The 23,843-nt window shown below is 37.8% G+C and overlaps 1 protein-coding gene across 1 annotated transcript in view; it reads left to right on the top strand.

The window, feature by feature from the left end:
* Positions 1-23,843, top strand: part of LOC116507684 (mitogen-activated protein kinase kinase kinase 20-like) — a 123,828-nt gene that overhangs the window by 29,316 nt on the left and 70,669 nt on the right. The window contains 5 exon segments of the mRNA XM_032216010.1: positions 10,759-10,846; positions 14,799-14,900; positions 18,011-18,076; positions 19,618-19,646; positions 19,730-19,867. Coding sequence (XP_032071901.1) covers positions 10,759-10,846; positions 14,799-14,900; positions 18,011-18,076; positions 19,618-19,646; positions 19,730-19,867 — 423 coding nt within the window.

Raw genomic sequence — 23,843 nt, 5'->3', positions numbered from 1 at the left:
GAAAGAAGGTATGCGAGAAATCACCCCCACTGCCCAAATGCATGAAGGAGGCAGGAGGCAGGCTTCTTTGCCGTCGGCTATCGCGCACCTTCTTTCTCCACCTGGCCGAACAAGTGAAGGAGGCAAGGGGAGAAAGAAAGAAGGCGTGCAAGAAAGCACCCCCACTGCCCAAACACGTGAAGGAGGCAGACGGCAGGTGGCAGGCTCCTTCGCCCTCGACTATCGCACGTCTTCTTTTTTCTCCACCTGGCCAAATAAGTGAAGGAGGCAAACAGAGAAAGAAAGAAGGTGTGGGAGAAAGTACCCCCACTGCCCGAACACTTGAAGGAGGCAGGCGACAGGCTCCTTGGCCCTTGCCTATCGCACACCTTATTTCTTTCTCCACCTGGCCAAACAAGTGAAGGAGGCAAGGGGAGAAAGAAAGAAGGCTTGCGAAAAAGCACCCCCACTGCCTGAACGCATGAAGAAGGGACTGCCACCCGCCTGCGTTCAAACCAGGCCACCTCCTCTCTCCCCACATGGGCCCTCTGGAGGGGGAGGGAAGTCTTTCCCAAGACCTGCTTCCCTTACCTCGCAGCACAGTTCTGGGATGGCGGGATATTATTTTTTTCGCCAGTACGGGGGCATAGCCTCGACCCCTGCTGCTTCCATTCCAGCCCCGCGCAATCTCCCCGCCATCCCCCTGACCTGGGGACAGTCCCGGCTACAGTTGGCATTCTCCTAGTGATCCTTCCTTGCTGCGCCCCAGAGCGGTCACATGGCGGCAGTGCTTGGGCTGGGCGGGGCAAGCATGGTCTGCATGGGTGGGGTGAGCGAGTGGTGACCGGGTGGGCAGGGTGAGTGAGCAGGGGTGGGGAGACCAGGAGAGGGAGCATTCCGGTACGGGGCCTCCGGAAGATCAGGTACAGGAAGGCACACTAAATTTCACCAACCGGTACACCCATAGTGATGCGTACCGGATGAAACCCACCCCTGTATCCTTCCCTCAGAAGTTGGGTGGGAATGAATATTTAACGGTATTGTTCCCCAGCCACGCTCACCAAGCCATACCCACCAAGCCAGAACCGGTAGTATTTTTTTTTAACCCCCTCAGTTTTTTGAAGGAAATACAACAGCAACAGTTTTCAGAAATATTTTTTCTTTGTGCTAAAACGATAGAATCCAAGAAAAAGTTTAAATCCGTTTCAGGATAGTCGCTTGCTTTATCTAGTGCCTCCATAATTTCCTCCAACATAGCAAGAGTGTGCCCTCCCAACACACTTGGGAGAGGTAATGGGCTGGGGAAGGCTGAAGCGTAGTGAGTTTACCTTGGATGAGAGCCCAGGAGGAGGAAAGATGCCTGAGAGCTTAAATTGTTTTACACATTACGTTGATGGTCTGTGGGATCATTTTTATTTTTAATCGTAAGAGGGATGCTATGGAAAGAAGATCTGCTCTGCAAATGAGAGTGGCTGTTTGGAGGGGGAAAGTCTTTATGAATAAATGGCACTTCATCTGATCACAGCTTTAACACTCATTTTAAAACACAATGACTTTTCCCCTGGTTAATTAATCCCCCCCCTTTATAAAAAATAGAGGGAGGGAGGGAGGGTGAGTGTGTGTTACTGATAGCTATTCTCAAAGGCAAAGCTAATATTATTCTTTATCATCTTTTACAGATCTGGACTTTTTCTTCTTCTTTTTCAGCTCAATCAGTGTTTAGAACTGCTAAAAGGCATCAGGATAGAGAGGGCACCGCATTGTCGTTTCTGCCCCTTTCCAATTATACATTCATCCTCCAAAAGTACAAAGCAAAAATACAATTCCATTCTTTATGAATCATAAAGTAGGTTTCTTTTGCCCTTAAATTGGCATTTTGAACTCTGTTCCCTCGTGGTGGAAAAGAGACCTTGAGAGTAAAGGAAGGAGCCAAAGGAGGGGGGGGAGGTAGCTTTTAAATGAGTGATCTTTTGAATAGCCCAAGTTCAATCTTTAAAACAAAAACTGGTATATGGGTTTTTTTTGCTCACTAATGTGCTCCCATAGCCACTTACTTCTTATTCTGGAAAACTTAAAAGAGGAAGTAAAAAGAGGTGACCCAAATCATAGTTCTTTCGACAGAAGAAATTCAGCTGTTTTGAACACTTACAATCAAAGGAAGTGGTTTCCCTAATTATATGAACTATGTGAAAGCTCTCAGAATAGCTTTTCCGCCCCAGGATTCTTTGCACTTTAGAAGTTTGCATAAAAGCTCACATGGAGACTTGGATGCAAAGTGTTTGATTCAATTTTATTAGGCAGAAGTGTACCTACATTCTTAATGCTCGGCTTAACAGTTGGTTAGATTTGGACCACAATCAGATTTAAATGATATTTTTATGTCCCATTTTTTTTTAAACATTTCAGCACTTCGCTTTATTTCCAAGTACCTCTTTGAAACGAGCTGTGGAGAGAGCGGCTTCAGCTCTTTTGTCAGCTTTTCAGGAAAGTTTCCATCCTTTTGGCTTGATTTGATAATAGGGAATTCTGAGAAATAAAATTGTTATTTCCACTGCTTCTTAGTGATGGAGAAAAATGAAATCTTAATATTTTTTTCAGGGTAAAAAGAAGCAACGATAACTGAACATTGTAATTTATAGGATTTGGAACACGGCAATTTATTTGTCTGAAAATGTTGAGATTCTTTTCACAAAGACACTGCTAATTTCTTTGTTCTTTTTTAATTCATAGACATTCTTTTTTCTGTACATGAAAAATATTTTGGGAAAGAACACCAAACGATCAGAACAGTTTTGAAAATCATACTCCAAAGTAAAATAATAAAAACTATCATCCTGATTAAAACTGATATATTCATTGTATCCTTATTTATTTATCCTTATCTATTTCTATTTTATCCTTTTTTTCCAAATTTTACAGTAACTGATCACACTATCAGCTATTTTTTTAAAGCTTCAGTAAGAATGGTCAGTAAAAAATATTTTTTCTTCTTAAAACTATACTGATCAGTGTGGGGTTTCCATATTTTTTACTACTGGTTCGCTCATACGCATGTGAGCGCTTGTGTGTGCATGTGACACTTCTGCTCCTGCCACCACCACTACCGGTTCCCTTGATCCAGGCTGAACCAGCAGAAATCCACCTCTGATACTGATATGAGACTGTTTCAATCTTATTATTCTGCAATCCTCTTTCCATTTACCTGAGTATGAAGTTCATTGGATTCAATGGGTTTTCCCAATGGTCACGTAAAGCAGGAGTGTTAAACTCGATTTCATTGAGGGTACGCATCAGGATTGTATTTGACCTCGGGTGGGGGCAGGATGAGCATAGCCAACTTGATGTTACTTGTGTCAGGGGCACCTGTTGTGGTTCGAGTGCTCTGCTGGTGAAAATGGGCTCCAGAGCTCCGTTTTTGGTTGCGACAGCATCCTGTAACTCTCTGCCAGTGAAAATGCAGATCAGGAGAGTCCTCCTGAGCTCTGTTTTCACTGGCAGAGACACCATGGGACAGTCCTTTGCTGTTTCCAGGCTGGCCCCACAGGCCAGATCTAAGCACCTTGTGGACCGGCTCCGGCTCCTGTGCTTTGAGTTTGACATCCTGATGTAAAGGATTTCATTCTTCAAGTTTGACATCATTTTCTACACAATGACATCATAGAGAACTTATGCAGCTATATGGAATTTAATGCAATTTAATTTTTCACACGGATTAAGTCAGATGAAAGATACACAATGGTGTTGATGTATTTGAACATGTTATCAGAAACATATGCAGGTTATAGAACAGAATGTATTATGTATCTATATAGCTATCTAAAATATGACCATTTGCTGGGATTGACTTAAGATAGATAAATAAATAAGTAAGTAAGTAAATAAATAAATAAATAAATATTCAGTTAACCTTTGTTGCTAAAGGGAAAGAGGGGAAACACTTCACCTCTTCTCTCATCTTCACTTCCTGGTGGTTGTTGCTGGATTTGACATCTGTACGTTTTAGAAGTAACAGGTGTGCAAGTAATGGTGTGTGGGAATGACCACAGGAGACAGGGCAACAGGACACAAAGGAACAGCCAGATAAAAGGCAGCTTAGCCCACAGCAGAAATATGGGTAAGGCAAGAGGGCACAGCAGAGACTTCCCTAGTTTTTTGGCTGTAAAGAGGAAGGGAGAACTAATTTGAGACTTACATGATTCATGCCAGCTTTATGAGATAGGAAATGCAATCAGATGAGCTAATTCTATTTATTGTAAAGTGACATTAATCTCACAGGTCTGATAGTATTATCTCCAACAAGCCCTGTGATCATAAACCATAGTTTGTAACTACAAACAGATCTTGATTTACCTCAGAATATTTTGAGCAGTTTAGACAATTTAAACCCTCACTACTTGAGCCAACAGTGCTTCTTAAAATTCCTTACTAGTGAGATATTATCATTGTCAGGAATGATTGATCGACCTTTTATGCATGGATTGTCAAAAATAATTATTGTAAAATGTTTGACAGGTAAATCCTCACCTGATTTGTAGCCATGTTTCTTGATAGTTGCTGCTTGACAAAAAAAAAAGACTTCTGAGTTTGTCTGAAACATAATTTGTATTTTCTCATATTTTACATGAATTATTTATACATTTAATTCAAAGGTGATTGTTAATATTACATTACACTAAATATGTATTTAGTAATTATATTTTCCATTATTATATTGCTACAAATATTTCAATGAAATAAAAATATCAGTGATAAAAATGTTCTAATGAATTGTTCTATCCCTTGCTAATTAAGCCTTCAAATATTTTGCACATGACCATGTACTAAGGACCTAAATTCATGAATGCATTGCATTGTGTCAAAGAATGAGAGGAAGCTACACCCACAGAATTAAGATAAATTATACGTGCACCAACAGTTCATGCTATTGGTAAAAGTTTTAACGGTAAGTAGCCCTTATGGAAGAGAAAATCTGAAAGAACTCAAATGATGTCAATAGTATTTTATTAATAGAGAGGATTCTAACCAAAACTATAGCTAAAACCCACATACCACAGGATCTATAAGTCTCTGCCAGAAATAGAAATCTCAGACCAAGATATGTAGAATGGTCTAAATCATTGCGGATTTTGGAAAATCATTGTTTTCTACAGATCATGCAAAGCTGTAGTAAGCTGATCAGTAGTAAACTGAACCATAATCAAACATTGATTTTTCAACATCTTAATTCCCCTTTCATAATCCTGGGTAATACATTTCATACACATGCAAGATCCACTTTGTACCCTGGCTATATATGCCAGGAAAATCTGTATATACTTAACACCCACCCCCCTACCCCTCCAAATAGAATGTATTAGTTGTCTATATATATATTTTTAAGAACAAAGTAATAGATTCCACGGTTGTAGATTAGATTGGGATTTTAAAAAAATCTTAAACATTGACAAATTTCAAATTACTGCTAAAGAAATTCCTTGGTCATGTCTGCAAAATCATTTCGCAAAATCACTATGCTTCAGCAGATAACTGATCTGGTTGACCACCTCCGAACTAACATGAGATGGGCCTGTTTGATACTTGAGTAGGAGACCATCTGAAAATACCAGGGCTCTAGTTTAGTTTGAGAACTTGAAAACACCATGGAAGAAGGAATGAGCAAGCTCTTTTATTAACTGTTGTCAGAAAACAACATGGATTTGTCACCCTGAAGCATGACTTGAAGGAAACATTTTTTTAGATACAAAGGGGGGTGGATGGCTATGTGCTAGGATGTGACTATTGGACATAAACTAACAATTACTATATACGAATTACATGTTGCTTTGTTAGTGAGTGTCTGTTGATCTATATTATGCAATAAAAACTAAAGGAAGAAGTGCTTTTGTAAAACATTGCAGGAGAACAGCTGTTGTGTGACAACTTTCCCGGGATTTTACTTCAGTGGTACTTTAAAATACTATAGAACACTTGGGTGATTTTTCTTTATCTACCGGCAGTCATTTCTAAACAATATTGCTATTCCTATAATACTGAGGAGTCCTTGGTGCTCTCTGAGCTTAGTTGTTTCTTGCCGATGCTCCATTACCCGATTAGGTAAGATCTTCTGTGCTGGTGGGTGTGGGATTGCTCCCTGTTTATACTATATAGATTAGCTTGCCCTGCTAGTGTTAGTGAAGTGTGGTTTTCTCCTTGCTAATTCTTGAAGGATATTGTTTTCTGATTGATTGTTTGTTTGTCAGCTTGATTATGTGTCTCCTTGGTAGTTGTTTGATTAGAATGTTGTTTTTTTCTTTGGCTGTTTGTCTGATACTAATCCCTGCTTCTCTGGGTATAGGCTACTGAAGAAGATGTGTTCTGGGGTTTTTTTTTTCCTTAATTTGTTATTGTCTTTTTTTAATGGTATATTCAGGTGAAACTTGAAAATTAGAATATCGTGCAAAAATTCATTATTTCAGTAATGCAACTTAAAAGGTGAAACTAACATATGAGATAAGACTCATTACATGCAGGCAAGATAGTTCAAGACGTGATTTGTCATAATTGTGATGATTATAGCGTGCAGCTCATGAAAACTCCAATCCACCATCTCAGAAAATTAGAATATTACATGCAGTCATAAACAAGGATTGTACATAGAACAATATTGGACCTCTGAAAAGTATAAGCATGCATATGTACTCAGTACTTGTTTTGGGCCCCTTTTGCAGCAATTACTGCCTCAATGCGGCATGGCATGAAAGCTATCAGCCTGTGGCACTGCTGAGGTGTTATGGAAGACCAGGATGCTTTAATAGCGGCTTTCAGCTCTTCTGCATTGTTCGGATCTAAGGTCCTCTCTTCTTTCTCTTGCCAATGCCCCATAGATTCTCTATGGGGTTCAGGTCAGGCGAGTTTGCTGGCCAATCAAGCACAGTAATCCCACGTTCATTGAACCAGGTTTTGGTGCTTTTGGCAGTGTGGGCAGCTGGAAAAACGAAGTCAGCATCCCCATAAAGCTCATCTGCAGAAGGAAGCATGAAGTGCTCCAAATCTCCTGGTAGATGGCTGCATTGACCCTGTTCTTAATGAAGCACAATGGTCCAAAGTCTTGTTGCTCAGTGGTCCAAAGTCCTCTTTCTGATGAGAGCAACTTTTGCCAAAAGCACCAAAACCTGGTTCAATGACCGGGGGTTACTGTGCTTGATTGGCCTCTCCATTCTTCCTCCATACTCTGGGTCCTTGGTTTCCAAATGAGATGCAAAATTCTTGCTGTGTTCATGGATGTGGTCTGCTAGTATTCTGCTTGATGGTCCTACATAGTAGCTGTGACAGTCCTCACACTGTATGTTGTAGATGACTACTGGTTTTTTCTTCTTAGGCTATTAGTATTTTGATTTACTTAGGATGTTTTGGAGGATTTTAGTTGGTTTGCATACTATAGTGATATCATGTGGTTGTGATAGTCTGTTGATTGATTTTGTGATATTTCTGATGCATGGTAGCACTATCATTTTCATAGTTTGTGTTGGCTGTGTGTAGTGCATTGAATGGTCAGCCATGTTTTGATAAAGTTGAGAGGGTATCCATTTTGTTGGAAGATGTTGTGTAGGCAGTCTGTTGCCTTTTTTTAGTGTTCTGGGTTGCTACGGTGCATTTGTGCTTGTCTTAGTAATGTTCTTACACAGCTCCTCTTGTGGGAGGTTGGGTTGTTACTTTGTTAATGGAGCACTTGATTAATGTGGCTTTTATTATTCCTATAATAAATGGTAAATATTCTTGCCATGATAACACTAATGAACTCTTATGAAATAGTGATAAATATTAGTAATCATTTAGTGATGTTCAGAATGCTACGGTAGTTAAGCACATCTAACCCTGTAATTTTGTCTCATGAAAGAGTACCTCATGCTGGGAAATTTAGCTGATTTTTTAAATATGGTGTGAATTAGTTGATCCAGTAGCAAATAAAATGTATTTTCTAGATATGATATTGAGAATTAATCTCAACCTGAAGAAAAGGCCCCCTGTGTTGTGACAAATAGACAAGCAAACATTAAAAATAAATTGTCAACATGTTAATCTTTAAGAAAAATCCATAACTGGTCATATCTTTATTGGGGCCAACCAGTGAAGCTTTTATTCACTGGTTTGTCCCAGTGAAATTTTTATTCAGCTACAGATTTGGGATTAAATTAAACCCTTTGAATTCCTTGAATGTTCTTGGAATGGGGCTAGAACAAACTGTCATTTTGCCTTTGGATGGATCTTGTGTCATTCATAACCTACTGTGTTTGATAGAAAAATGGGATTCCCATCAAGCTAAGATTTTGAAGTAGTGACAAATGTTTTCTAAAGCAATTTCTTAAAAATAAATACATAAATAAAAACTAGGCATTCCACTATACTGAGTTCCTGACTCATTCAATTTTCTCTTTGGAACCTACTCAAAAATAGTTTACTTGCTACAGGAACAGGGACCTTTGGACCCCTATCTAAATATTTCTAACAATTTAACAAAGTATTCTCCAAGCATTCTAAGATTAGTCATTTGCTGTAAAACTCTCGCTAGTCATATCACTCTTTCTTTTTTCCTTCTGTCCTCAGGCTTTACTTTGCATTAAAGTAAACAATTGGCTACAATTGATTTCTCCAGCTTCATTGACAGTGATTAGGAGCAACAAAGATAAATATTTCTATGTGTTAGAGAAACAGAAAGATATAGCAAAACATGAGGCAGCAAAAATAGTTTATGTAAAATGGCCTGTCCTATCCTTGTTTGATGGTAGCCAATGATGGAAGTTATATTTATGATTAACATAAGGGTAAGAGAGTTATCTGTCAATATATTCATGGAAAATAGGACAAGGTAAGAGTGACCAACTGTTGTGTGAATGAACTTTCTGGTTGTTGTTGTTTTCCCTTTTAAAAAAGACATGTGAGGACATCCATTTGAAGAAAGATGGAGAAATCTTGGGAATCTAAAACTGTGATAAGCCTTATTTGTTATTTGGCTACAATTGCAGGCCTTTCTGTTAACTGATCTTGATGACAAAATCAAGTTTTGGGGGGATTCCAGAAGACCAACAGGTTTGGGGCCAACCTCACTTCTGATGTTTAATTGATAAATGGAGCCTATAACCACTGATAGTTCTAACGTTAACAATTTCTAAATTTTGGGCACAATTGTTCTAGAACTGCTAAATTAGAAAGCCACTGATTTGTGACATCCTATCCATTCTCAAAGGTGACTCTTCTTACAGATGCCTTTGAAAGATTGGAGACAATCTTTGATAAGCAGAGGCTTCTACCTTGTATCTTGAATGTCTTCAGGTATAAAATAGCAATGGATTGGTGAACTTGCCGTGTGCTGTAGCTTCATTTTCAGTGGTTGTGACAACTAAAAAAAAGTATTATCACAAGCTAGAATCATTGCGTTTATCATTGCATTTATCTATGTGATTTCTTTGCTTGAACGTACTTCAGCATAAAAGCTATTTTGTGAGCAAACCTCCGTCTTCCCTCAAATGCTGTCTTGTCAACATTTTATTGGTAGCCAGGAGCACATTTGAAAATATTGTATCTAATCCTACATCTACACATCTTCATTGTTTATTACCTAATTATTTTTTAGATTTATATCCTAGGATTCCTCTAGGAAATTTATGGCTTATATGGGAATTCCCTTCTGCTATTATTAGATGGCTGCTCAGCGATAGAAGACGCTGAGTTTCTCAGCTGGAAAGCTGACAGTCTGTGTTTGAGCATCTCATGATAGGGTGAGCTCCTGTTCCTGCCCCAATTCCTGCCCACCTATCAGGTCAAAAGATTGCAAATGCAAGTAGATTAATAGGTACCACTTCGGTGGGAAGGTAACAGCATTCCATGGGCCTTTGGCGTATAGTCATGCTGGCCACATGAGAACAGAAAATATCTTCAAACAATGCTGGCTCCCTTGGCCAAGAAACAGAGATGAGCATTGTGACCTAGAGTCGGACACGCCTGGACAGGGGAAACCTTTATCTTTACTATATATGGTGATGCCTCAGGAGGAACCCAGGTTTCTGTGGTTAAAGATAGATTTGAATCTAGTTCAGGACATTTATCATCCAGATCTCCATTCCAACTTTTGATTAATATTTTATATTTGGACAGTCTTGGAAGTATGCTCAGAAACTTCAGTTAATCCAGGATGCATCAGGAAAAGTTCCAGAGAGCACGTGTCCTCCATTTTAAACAACTTAATGTAGTGTGTTTCTTTAAACTTGTATAGGATTTCAAACTAGGCAATATTAAAAAAAACTCATTCTCCCTATAAACTTCCCAAACTTTGAGATCTTCTCCCAAATTGCTCTTTCAGTAGAGCTTCCACCACTACTGGAAACAACTATTTAGTAGCTGCTTTTCCAAAATGCAAGGAATGTTGTGTACTTTCCAAATAATAATAATATCATTGTGTCAGCAAATATAAACATGTTTATTTTAGCAGGGTTTTGATAGGAAGCTCTAAACCGGTTTGTCTGTCAAGGTAAGTTTTCAATGAATTGTTAGATGTTTTTTGTTTCCCTGTCTTAGCATTTGTTTTTAAGCCATCAGCTCTTTTTTTTTGTATATTTGTTTTTAAAGATGCTTTAATTGCTTTAATTAGACAAATGTTAGTCTGTATAATCTGTAGGTTTACTATCTGTTCTTACTAGCTACCTTGAGCACAACTATTGATACAGATAGATTCAGAGGTTTGTGTTAATTATAGAATTATGTCATTTTGTATTCACATCTGGTGTTTTGTTGAATTTTGAACAGGCAGAAATACTCAGCGTGTTGAGCCACAAAAATATCATTCAGTTTTATGGTGCCGTTATTGAACCCCCAAACTATGGCATAGTTACAGGTAAACTACAGATCTTCCTACTTTTATGATATGTGGGTGATGTTTCTGAAGCACAGGATTTTTTCAGTAAATGGCTATATACTTGTGTTTGTTTTTTTAAAAAAAAATAACCTTCCTTTCTTTTCAAGTGGAATGATAAGTTAATGTAATTTGGAAAAAAAGAATTCCTTTAATTCTGCAAATATTATTTAATTGTAAGGTCTGGAGTGTTTTCTGTGAATCCAAAATGGGCACATTGCAGGAATGGTATTTGCTTTAGTTAAATGGTATAGGCATTTTTGCAAATGGAGAACAACATGTACATTATGCCTATGTAGTCTTCTGTCAAGATGGGAGAAAATAAGTGCGATATAAGAAACAGCAATTTTGCCATTATATTCTACTGTCAGAAAGACAACTTAGGGGCAAATCGTATAGGATAGTCTTCAATTGGCTGTGAGACACACTTACAGAGCCAAGATAGATCTGCTATAACCTTGCCTCTTTTGCAGAGGGTGGGGCAGTAGTGGGTTGCAGGCGGTATGCCCTGGTACACACGTACTGGAGCCTGCCCGGAGCACTGGATACCGTTCCGGTACGTGTGTACGCGTGTACCAGGAGTCCTTCGGGAGTGGGCGGCATACAAGACCAATAAACTGAACTGAAACTGAAACTGGTGCTCCGAGGGCCCACCCACCCGCCCAGCTCCTTACTGGTCTTTTAAGTCTTCGGCGCTTCTGCACACATGCATGGCGTGTACAGCTCCTGCACAGTGCTCCGCTGAGCAGCTGGAGCCTTACAGAGGCTCGGGGAGGTGCTAAGACGTGCTACACACCGCCATGTGGATGTCGCAGGGCCCGTTCCAACTGTACCAATTGGAATGGGATCCGGAACCCACCACTGGGGTGGGGTATGTCTCTGTAAAAATCTTGAGCCAATATTACAAGAATCTAGGCCTATTAGAAATATGGCCAAGTGAGCTATATGACCTGAAAACATACTTCAATCTTATTTCTTCTGTCAACAGACTAGACTTACAAATTGACCTGAGCCTGGCAGGATCTATCATCTTTCCCATTCTGGGAACCAGGCATGAAATCCTCTTACCTTTGCTACCAGTTCAGAACCGGGAGCATGTCTGTGCGCTCGCTTCACTCATGGTACTTCTGCGCATGCACAGATCGTCTGTGATGACGTCTGGGCAGGTGGGCGGAGCCTCACACCACCACCACTACCTGTTTGGGAACCACTAAAAAACGGAGCTCTCCCAACTTCCATATACTTTAGCCTTATGAAGCAGCTGGAACTCTGTTTTTGATTAAGCAGAAATCTTATTTAAGTCTTCTTTTTCTTCTTTTGGCATGCATCCTCCCATTCCTGATTCTTCTAGTCTTCTCTGATTAGAAAGTACCATTGATTGGTATTGCTTGGACACAACAACACAACATATACCGTATATTCTATATAAGATTCTGTTTCAGATCATGTGTTGCTTCTATGTGTTGAGATATTAATATGAATATATTTCACATATTTAAATGTGCTTATTGTTGTATTCTAAATGCTAGAATAGAATTTCTATTTCCAAGTGAGCTAGGTAGCATAACAGCCGGCTAAGGCACCAGGCACCAGTGGCTAAGGCACCAGGCTAGAAACCAGGAGAGTGGGAGTTCTAGTCCTGCCTTTGACACAGTGGTGGGTTCCAGCTCCCGTTGCAACCAGTACGCTGCAACGGGTCCGGGTGTCCAACATGTACATGCGCACGCATGCGTACCCACCGTCCGCAACACTCCAGCTGCTCTGCGGAGCATCGCACAGGCGTTGTACGACCTGTGCATGTGCGCAAATGCCCCAGTCGGCTCAAATAGAGGTAAGGAGAGCGGGCAGGTAGGTGGGCCTCCGGAGCACCGTACTGGAACGGTACTTGGTGCTCCCAGCAGGCACTGGTACACCCATACTGGAGCGTACCAGTCATGTCCTATCACTGCTTTGACATCAAGTTAGCTTGGGGACCTTGTCTTTCTCAGACCTGGGGAAAAGGTTATGGTAAACCACTTTTGAAAATTTTGCTAAGGCAGTTGCCAAGAGTCAAGTTTGACTTGAAGGCTGTCTATCTATCTTGAAGAAACATAGTATTTCCAAGGCCCCCCTCTTATTTGACAACCTGAAGGATTTGCAAAGGTCAGTAAATTTAAAGCAGATGCAAATTTCTTCTAGCTAAGGTTCTCCACCTCCCCCAGGCCAAATGAGTTTTGAATAAAGTGTAAATGGAAGTACACTTTCATAAAATGAAAGTAACCGTAGTTAATATGGGTTAATGTTCAGGGATGTGCTTCGTGCCCTCCTTTTGTTACACTGAAAAGATTTTGCCTTGTGTTTGTTCATTTCAATACATTTTAGTTGTAATAGATTTAACTACTGTGTTTTCCCAAAAATAAGACAGATCCCCAAAATAAGCACTTGGCCTTGTTTTCGGGGAGGTTCTTATTATTTTGAGGTGCAGGAGGTGGCGAGCGTAGTCACCTAATGTTTGCTGCTGTGTTGCAATATTTTCAGGGATGGCTTATTTTCAGGGGAGGGCTTATTTTAGTGCATGCGCTCAAAAGCCTGGTTGGGCTTATTATCCAGGGAGGTCTTATTTTGAGGGAAATAGTGTAATATATAGGTTAATGCAAGATATTTTTGCTAATATCATTTTGTTCTACTAAAAGCTACCCCCTCCCCCCATGCTACACTTTTAGATTTGTTGTTCCTATGGAAAAAAAGATTGTTTGTATTTTTGATGTTTTATTTTATTTGTACCCCACCTTTATTATTTTTATAAATAACTCCTTCCTCCTCCTATTTTCCCCACAACAGCAACCCTGTGTGGTGGGTTGGGCTGAGATAGATCCTGGCCCAAAGTCACCCAGCTGGCTTTCACGCTTGAACTCACAGTCTCCCCTTTTCTAGCCCGGTGCCTTAACCACTAGACCAAACTGGTACATGCAATCAAATGAGGATGATGTAATCTCTGGTTGTTGTTCCTAGAGTTATCCAGAATAGTGTCTATGTGTACAATTAATGATTCATGCCACCCTTATTTTAATAACATGCAGGGTAAAACTATAGGCTGCATAATTATGATTTAGATTAGTTTCATCAAATTTATTTATGAATTTCTTTACATTTAATGGGATTGGTGTTATTTTCATGGTACACACAATCTGACCCCAGAATGTCAAGACTGATTATTTGCATTTTGTAACTCATGAGAAATATGTGTCTTTATATCCATTTCGTAATGTAAGGGAGAGATTATGCAGTCTCTTAATTTTTGCTGGCTAGTTCTTTTGCTGTTTAATCAGGTATTTGTATCGATATGCTTATTTAATATATATTTAAATGTTATTTCATTTATGTATTATTTAAATATATTTTGAAATTCTTCATGTCAGTCCCATCAGAATAAAAAAGTCTTATTAATCTTTTGTATTTTTTATTCTCATATTTATTATCTCTGTATTAAAATAATTTTCCTAATATTTGAGAACCAGTATGATGTAATAGTTAAGGTGCTGGACTAGAAGTGGATAGATTCAGGTTTCTAGATTTCCTTTAGACACTGAAGCCAGCTGGATGACTTTGAGTCTGTCATTTTCTCTAAAGTTAGACTGCAAAGAAAACAACAACAATCCCGAAGGTGTCAGTAGCAAATCTCTTCTACAAGGTGACCAATGAAAGTGACACACCAAGAGTCAATGCTAACTCAGAAATACAGTACAAAACAATCCTCACAAACTTTCGTTCATCAATCATATTGTACCTTCTTAAAGTTAATGTGTTTGGATGATACATTGTTCAGACTAATTGTTATTGCAACTTGATATTGTAGGTAATATCAAATTTGCTAATTTTTAAAAATCAAAGATGGCTAATTATTGTGTGTCAATTTATGTGTCAATTTAAGAATCTTTTTGCTCTTTTGTAACAGAATATGCTTCTGCTGGGTCATTGTATGACTATATTAATAGCAACAGAAGTGAAGAAATGGACATGGATCATATAATGACCTGGGCAATGGATATAGCTAAAGGTAAGTGAGATTTACTGACAGAACAAAGACAATAATTCATAAAGGAATAGAACTCTTGTTAGTTCCATTTCCTATTCAGTCCATATCTATTCTTAATCATTATTCTGAATTACTCATAGTGCCTAAAGATAGTTTCTTAATTATCTGTCCTATGAAATCTTCCAAAACCTACTTGACTTACTAAATAGTTATCATGAGCTTTCCAAAGGTGCTTTCTTTCAAAAGGCAACTGGAGTTTCTTGTTTTGCTTGAAGACGTTTCACTTCAGTTCAGTGAACAGGAAGAAGCTTCTTGGATCAGAAGCGAAATGTCTTCAAGCCAAGCAAGAAAGTCAAGTTGCCTTTTGAAAGAAAGCATCTTTGGGACAACCATGACCTGGATGACTGAGAATCAGAGGTGGGTTGCTCTCGGTTCGGCGCGGATTGGGTGAACCGGTAATAGCAGTGGTGGGAGACTCCGCTTGGACACTTCTGAATATGCGCAGAAGCATCGCACCTGCACACGCACAAGCGCGCGTGGGAACGCGCCCGAATCCTGTAGTAAAACAATTGGCAACCCACCTGCTGAGAAAACACTATGAGCTTTCTTCAAGAATATACCGGTAACTTTAGAAAGAATTTGGGAATACTTGGCATCTGTATTAGTTTATTTTGTGAGAATAGGAAGCAGTAGGAGCAGGGGGCAATTAAAGTAGGAGGATCTTTGTTATTTCTGTTTAGAATAGATTGAACATTCCAGTGACTGTATATTTCATGAACTAATAATATACCTAGAATTGTAAATATAAGATTATTCTGTTTAATAGTAATTGCCTTATTTAAAGAATAAATAAATAAACATGAAATTTCACATCTCTGTTGTTTTAAAAACCAGTGTCAAAATTATGACAGATAGAAAGTATATGAAATGTATGCAGGTTTTTTTTTACTTTGTTTTGGTGTAAGAATTGACCATACAAGGCATATCCACGTAGAAAAGAATTTCTTAACATTTTGATACTGGAAGTTACTTAGCATTTAGATGGGGATGATGTCACGCAAAGGAAATTAGGTTTTCCCCCCTCCACACACATTTTTATAGCTGCTATTTCCCTGAAGCTGCCTTTTTAATCCATGTTTGTATTTATGTACCTGTATGCTTTTCCGTGGTCATGGCATTCTTGTGTTCAGTGATCTCTTAACAATAACCTTCCTCACTGTCATGTTTTCTAGGTGGGTTGAGATTACCATTCCAGGAATGTCCATGTCAGCATAGAGAAACCACAAAGGAACTTGAGTATGCACACAGACTTGCTTAAGAAAGTCTAGAAATGCTGTGCATGAAAAAAATTATATATTGAGATTGGGGATTTCAACTAAAAATAATTTGTATCTATACCGGCGAAAATCTATTTCCATTAGACACTATTTTTTTTTATGAGTTTGTGGAAACGTAAAGCAACACTTGGACTCACGAGTCCAAAGGACTCAATTTTTAGAAGCTTTTGGTCTTAGTGGAGTATTTCAATTATGTATACGTATCTTAAGAAATTCCTCATATGTACAAGGCAAGTGAATATTTTGATCCCGCTACAGACACAAATACTTATACTGATGAACAATGTTGTATATCAAGAAGCTTGATCATACTTCAGTCAAAACATATGAAATACAAACAACTCATTTTAAAGTATTCTATATTTAGATTCAGATTAGTCATTAGGTTTTAATTCCATGAGTGATACAAATGGCTAGAGGACAGGTGTTAAGCTTAAGGAAATACTAAATGAAGAAGACACAAGAGTTAGAAATTAACAATGTATAGGTAGAGATGAACAAACATGTATAAATGGAAAGAAGCATTGTAAATTAAGGACTGTATATAATAGTATCATATGTATAGACAAAGAGAAACTAAATAAGGGGGGAGAAATACATTTATAATGGATGTATACTGAGGTGGAAATATTATACGGAAGGAAATTGCAAAAAAAAATAAATGGTTTTAATTCCAGATACATTACTTTAACAATTTTCTCCCATTTTTTTAAAAAAATGATCAATTTTTCCTATGTCATGTTTTGCCTGTGTGTTTAAAACCTCTGTGTTTTTTTCATGCACACAAAAAAGTAAATACTTTTCAAGTGATCAAATTTTTATAGTTTGTATTGAATTTACATTATAAGTTAGTTATACTTTGTGCGTGTAGATGATATTGATAATGAGGATGGTGATTTATTTGACTTGGACACCGCCCATCTCAGTTCAGCTCTGTGTGGCGAACAGAATAAAGACAAATAACAATACAGAATTCCAATTAAAAAATGAACAAGATGGTAATTGCAGCCAACAGCAACATGCATGCACCTTACAAGTGGTTCCAATTGCTCTAGTTAAAACCTGGGAGACTAGCCAGGTCCTTAAGATCCTCCAGAATGCCACCAGAGGGGGAGACAATCATATCTCTTGGGGTACTCATTCTAGAGGGCAGAATAATATTTCTTCAAAAGCAGGTTGTTCTCAGTATAGAGAATATGTATTTATTTCTCTATTTGTTTATCAAATTTATTTGCCACCCATCTCATGGTTCAGGCACAATAGTCATTGTATGAGGATGTATGATGGCCACCAGCTCATTGAAAACTCCATTGTCTCTCTTCTCTGCCCCCCCCCTCTTACACACACACCATGATATACCTAGGAAGTTTAACATTACTAATAATGTACATTCAGATACAGAAACTGCATCACACAATGGGAAGTCAACCTGGTGATACCGTGTTTTCCTTTTCGACCCCTGAAATAAGCACTTGGCCTTATTTTCAGGGAGGTCTTATTATTTTTGAGGTGTAAGAGACGGTGAGCTGCTGCTTTGTTGCAATATCTTGGGGGGAGTTTATTTTAGTGCATGCGCTCAAAAGTCCGATTGGGCTTATTATCCTGGGAGGTCTTATTTTCAGGGAAACAGTGTATATGCAATAAGAACCACATTTGAGCACTTCAACAGCCTGCTCATTGACAAAACAGTATTGAAAAGCCTATGCTTATACCCACAGATGTCAATTAATGTTTGCTAGTCCCGATGTAGCAAAATAACTTTATAAACTTTTTTTAAAATTTTCCTATTTTTAGGAATGCATTATTTGCATATGGAGGCTCCAGTCAAAGTAATCCATAGAGATCTGAAGTCCCGGAATGGTAATTCAGCATAAATTTACAATTTTGTTTATTTTGGCATTACAGTAGTTGCTGTTTCATATGAGTATGTGTTGAATATTGCTGATTGAGAGTTGAATCCGATATTTTCCTTTTGGCATTCTCGTTTTTTAAAAAAAATTTAAAATCTCCTACTCATTTGAGGTTTTGCATGCAGGATGATATTTCAATTGCTTGATTACTTCTGATTAAGTTCAGCAATTCCTCATATAACCTTGTGATTAAAGATGGGACTAGAAAACTCAGGTAAAAATAATATCTTTCTTCATTTCCCTTTCCCTATTAGAAAAATAAAAACAAATTGAAATATTTTCTAGTAGTTTTACTATTAAACCTCTAAAATGTTAAAATGTTTAATAGTGAAAGAAATTGGCCCAAATTTAGACGTGTACAGAATAAAAAAATAACTTAAGTAGTGAAAGAATTTCAGTGTCTGTTTGATATGGTGGTGGTAAGGTTAGGGTTAGGTGCTAGTATACAATTTGGAATATTTCTTCTCTTTTCAGGGTCATGTTTGACCTGCCAGCTTAATCTAAGTAGGATGTACTGTTCCTTAGCCATTGGCAATTTTTAGTTCCATTTTCAGGAAACATTTGAAATGTTTTAAAGCAATATTTAATGAAATTCAAAATATTGCTTGAATAAATATACTTCTATTGAGAAATCAGGAAATCTATTGCTATCGCTATCGCTACCTCTATATCTATCGATCAATCGACTGACTGACTGACTGATCGACTGACCTACCGTGTTTGACCCCCGAAATAAGTGCTTGGCCTTATTTTCAGGGAGGTCTTATTATTTTTGAGGTGTAGGAGGCGGTGAGTGTGATCACTTCATGACTGCAATATTTGTTGCAATATTTTTGGGGAGGGCTTATTTTAGCACATGCTAAAATAAACAGGGTATATCTATCTATCTATCTATCTATCTATCTATCTATCTATCTATCTATCTATGCGCGCGCATGCACACACACACATACACCCCGTATCATTTTTATACTGGCTATATGTGCTAAAAATAACTATTGCATACATTTCAGTTTCCCCCAAACCCTTTATTTTCATATTTTTTATTTATTATATTTATATGTCTCCATTCTCACTGATAAGGGAACTTCCTTTGGTTTTTTTTTATTCCTTTTGTTTCAGAAGATTGGGAAAATTTACAATTGTCTCTGATATTTTTTGTTGCCTATTTTAAAGATATATGTGACTGCATTATAAAGTATGACTTTAGTTTTAAATTATTTTCCAGTAATTGTTAATAATACATTTTTTGGCCCCATTGCCATAACTCATTAACTTGACATTATTGGTGATTTATCTGCCATGATCCTGCATAGAGAGAATCAAGTCAATAATAAAGCCAACTAGTTTTTGATTCATGTCAGCCAGAGGATTTAAGTGGTCTTGCCAGTATATATATACTTATAATATATGGAGTGATTTTTTTCTAAAGAAATGTCTATGGTTTCTTCATAGTATTAATATATTTTTCTCTTTTAAATTTTTTTCCAGTTGTTATAGCTGGTGATGGAGTATTGAAGGTAGGAATATTTCAGTCTTTTTATAAAAATATTTGTTGTGCTATTTTTTTTTTTAAAAAAAAACCCTCTATATTTTTTTCCAGATTTGTGATTTTGGGGCTTCAAGATTTCATTCCCATACAACACACATGTCCCTTGTTGGTACCTTTCCTTGGATGGCTCCAGAAGTAATACAGAGTCTCCCAATATCAGAAACATGTGATACATATTCATATGGTGTGGTGAGTAAACATATTTCTCCCTATGCTTCTGAATTATATAAATCTGTCTTTAGACAACTGGATATAATTCATGTTCATGGTCCATATACATGTAAAGGCACAAAAACCAAGTTCTATTTCTGAGGTACTCATTGGGTCTTATATATCAAGTTGTACAATTTGTAGCACAGAAAAAGCTATAGCCATATCCGTGCCAAAACGCTTATCGTCAGCAAACATCTGGAGAACATCTGCTACTTCCAAGATCCACAGAAGTCATGCCTTGTTTCTTTAAAAACATTTTTGCACTTGCTCACGAAGTTTATATTAATTAGTTAATTAATTAATTAAAAGTCAGTGTTAAAAGCAGTTAAGAAGAACTTGAGGTTTTCTGATTTGAAGGAGAACTACGGTAATGATGGCCTACTTACAGTCAGTCAAACCTGTCAATAGCCATTCATAAGAAAACTAAAGGAAGTTTGATGAGGTTAAATGCCAGACAAGCATATCTAGAATTGCAGCTCAAGTTTTTGGGAAAAAGTTAAGTTCAGATATTGGCTTATGGCAGTGGTGGGTTTCAAAAATTGTTCGAACCTACTCTGTGGGTGTGGCCTCCTTTGTGGGAGTGGCTTGCTGCCCATGTGACCGGATGGCAGTGGCTTGCCGCCCATGTGACCGGATATGAAGATGCCGACGACACTTGTCAGAACCACCTTAAATTACCTCACACACAGCACTGGCAGGCATAAGAATATGATGTAAACTTGTTTTTTTAAAGACATCTTTGGTTTGCGTTAAAACAACTTCAACACACGGAATGTTCTGATTGCACCCCAAACGCAGTAGTCATCCTTACCTTTCTCAGAGGCACTGAGTTTTATAAATATGAGCATGATAGTGTAGAATAATCATATCCAAGGACCAGTGGTGGGTTTCAAAAAAAATTGGAAACTCTTCTGTAGGTGCTTTCCGGGTCCGCTGGTGGAACCTCTTCTAACCGGTTCGGTAGACTGACGAACCGGTTCTACCGAATAGGTGGGAACTGGTAGGAACCCACCTCTGGTTTATGGATAAAATAGTGATCACTGGTTAAAGCAGGCATGGTCAACCTTTACCCTTGCCTGGACTGCAATGAGTGAAGAGGAATTTTCTTGGTCCATATGTAAAACGTATAGTATAGCTAAAGTATACCTATGTATAAATAATGTTAAAAGTTTACAATCTTGTGGGTGGCATTACTAGCTGTCCAGAGCCACATGTATTGCAGGTATATCAGACACCCCAGGATTAAAATAAAGGAGTTGAATAACAGTTATACGTTTCAGGCACTTACACACAGTTTCAAAGCCTGCAATTTCCCCTCCACTCCATCCCAGCTTGGTGTTCTGCATCTTAAATAATGGAAAAAGCTTGAAACATTTAGGGAGAGAATGAAATTTGGAAATAATTGTAGTTTGGCTCAGAGTTAAATGTTTATAGATAAATAACAATCTAATTAAGTTGTTCCCTTGCTACCGTCAATGGGACAGAAATGAGCGAATTCCCAGTCCTTTGTGCGATCTCAAAATCTGTTTCTTCTAAAGCACAATTTTTAGAAGGGGAGGGTAGATTCAGAAGGAATTTAGGAGGAGAAAGCCCTGTCAGACGTGTGTTTTTACTTCTGCACATTTTAAATTCTACTCTTGAAATCTGTTCAAGTAAAGTTAAGCACATTAGTATTGATTCTCCTCACTGTTGATTTTTTATCGAGATTTTTTTTTCCCTGTAGGCTTTCAACTTCTAATCAAGCAGACTAACAGTGTTCTCCAAAGATAATGAATCCATGAAAAATGTGGCACTTTTTGATTTAAAACAATCTCATCCGTAAATAAAAGTTTTGAATGGTCAAGTAACACAATCTAGAGCGCTAACAAATGGCTTTTGTGCTTGCACAGACATCTGCTTTTCATCATTTGAAACACAGCTGAAATTGTGATAACAAAGAGTAGAATCCTTTTCAAATGTAAACCACTAAGATGTTGAGAAATACTGTTCTATTGGCAGAATCTGTAGCATTTCTTTTATTTATTATTTTCTCTGCCAGAATGGATTGTATTCATTAAACTATTACATTGCTTACAATGTACAATGAAGCATTTTTCCACTTCAGTATGATGTCCACCTAAAAGTCCAGGTTTTCTTGGTCAGGTTGAACTTGTCCTTTGTTAAGAAGTCACAAAAACATGAGGAAAGGCGATTGTTGTACCCATTTATAATTTTCTGACCTTTACAAATTATTTCATGAAGCTGGAATAGAGAGTCTCAGGTTCCATATCCTTTTATTTGGAAGTAAGCCACAGTCTCCTGAAATAAATCAAGTTTTAAAAAGTAAACAGGCTTTTAGTCAGAATCTTCTGTTATATGAAAATGACCCAAAACTGAATTCAGATTTAAGATTTATAATCTATCTAATTATAAATATCTGTTGCCTCCTAAAATGTTTAATATAATCTAACTTACTGTTTTATTGCCCTAGACATGGAACTTTATAGTAGGAGGAAGTTAACATAGTCTTTTACCTGACCTGAGAGTTATACAGCTCAAATGTAAGCCCAGTAAAATTTCCACCAACACATATATCTGTTCCAAGGTCCAATGGAGTTGGGCGACCAATAAATTTAAATAAATAAATACAATGTGTATAGCATATATTTACTATAGCAGGCTTCAAGTTTTGAAATAACAACCACCTGAAAATATATCATGACACTGAGTAATAATGTACATATGTCACCTTGGGTATGATGCAAATTTCTTTAACGTGGTGCCCTTTTTTAAAACGGAAGTGTTAGGTTTGTTGTTTAGTTGTGCAAAATGTCTATATTTCTTAATGAATTATAGTTAGCAGCCGTGATTGAGAGTGACAGTAAAGTTTGGGATATTCCAGCTATGCTGGCCAAAATATTCTTGTGAACCATATAGATATTTTTTAAAATGACTTAACTGTGGCTGAATTTGAAGCAAGTTCATAACTAATATCTATAGTTTTCTTTATTCGATCTGTCATAGCTGTCCCTTTCCGAAATCATTTAATCATCCTACTGCAATTGCATTCCCATTTATTATTTATGTAATTGTAAAACTGCTCCCTCCTTTCCATAACAGAAAAATAGGTAGCCGTGAGTTAGCTGTATAAAATCAAGTTGGGATATATATCTAAACCTAAAAAATAAATAATAGTTACAACCTGTAAACCCACTTGGTTAATCTGGACATTTTTCTGTGTGTGTGACAGAAGAAAAAGGATAAAGCTAAGGTGATGAAAAGAAAGGTTCTTCCTGGGCTTGGCCAGATAATCACAACACAGAAGAATTTTTCTGTTTCCTTTTACTTCAAACAACAATTCTTTAAAACAGGATACAGTAGTCCCTGTCTCCATTGTTATGTCCTCAGCATAACTTTTTTTTAAGTAATAAACTTTTATAGTTTTATGACTTAATCAGGTCTATTTAATCCCTAAGGTGCTGTGGTACCTCCTGCAACTGAAAGCCTGCCTCAACATCAAGGATTCTCTCTCCCCCCCCCCCCCCACTACACAGTGGTGGGTTCCCACTGGTTTGGATCAGATCAGCCGAACCTGTAGTGGTTTGGTGGCCTGGGTTGCTGGAACCACAACCAGTTCTCCGGTCTCTTCTTCCATCACCAGCATGTTTCTGCACATGCGCAAAACGCCCTCTCTGAGAGAACCGGTAGTAAAACGGTTAGGAACCCACCACTGCTCATATAAATGGGCAACATCTGGCAATAAGTTATTAATTACCTTTTTAAAAAAGTAGTCGACCCAACTAATCCCAAATGTGAACCACAAGTTAAGAATTTTAAATACTTCATGGAGAATATTGATCTCTGGAATTCTTAGCCAGATCGTTACTTTATTAGAAAATATCAATAGGATCAATATCAAATAGAAAATATATTTACTTCAGCTAAATAATATGTTTTCCAACACAGATCAACA

The sequence above is a fragment of the Thamnophis elegans genome, chromosome 1, assembly GCF_009769535.1.
Source record: "Thamnophis elegans isolate rThaEle1 chromosome 1, rThaEle1.pri, whole genome shotgun sequence".
Classification (NCBI taxonomy): domain Eukaryota; kingdom Metazoa; phylum Chordata; class Lepidosauria; order Squamata; family Colubridae; genus Thamnophis; species Thamnophis elegans.
Note: the sequence above shows the minus strand (reverse complement) of the source record. Positions and strands in the feature narration are given on the sequence as shown.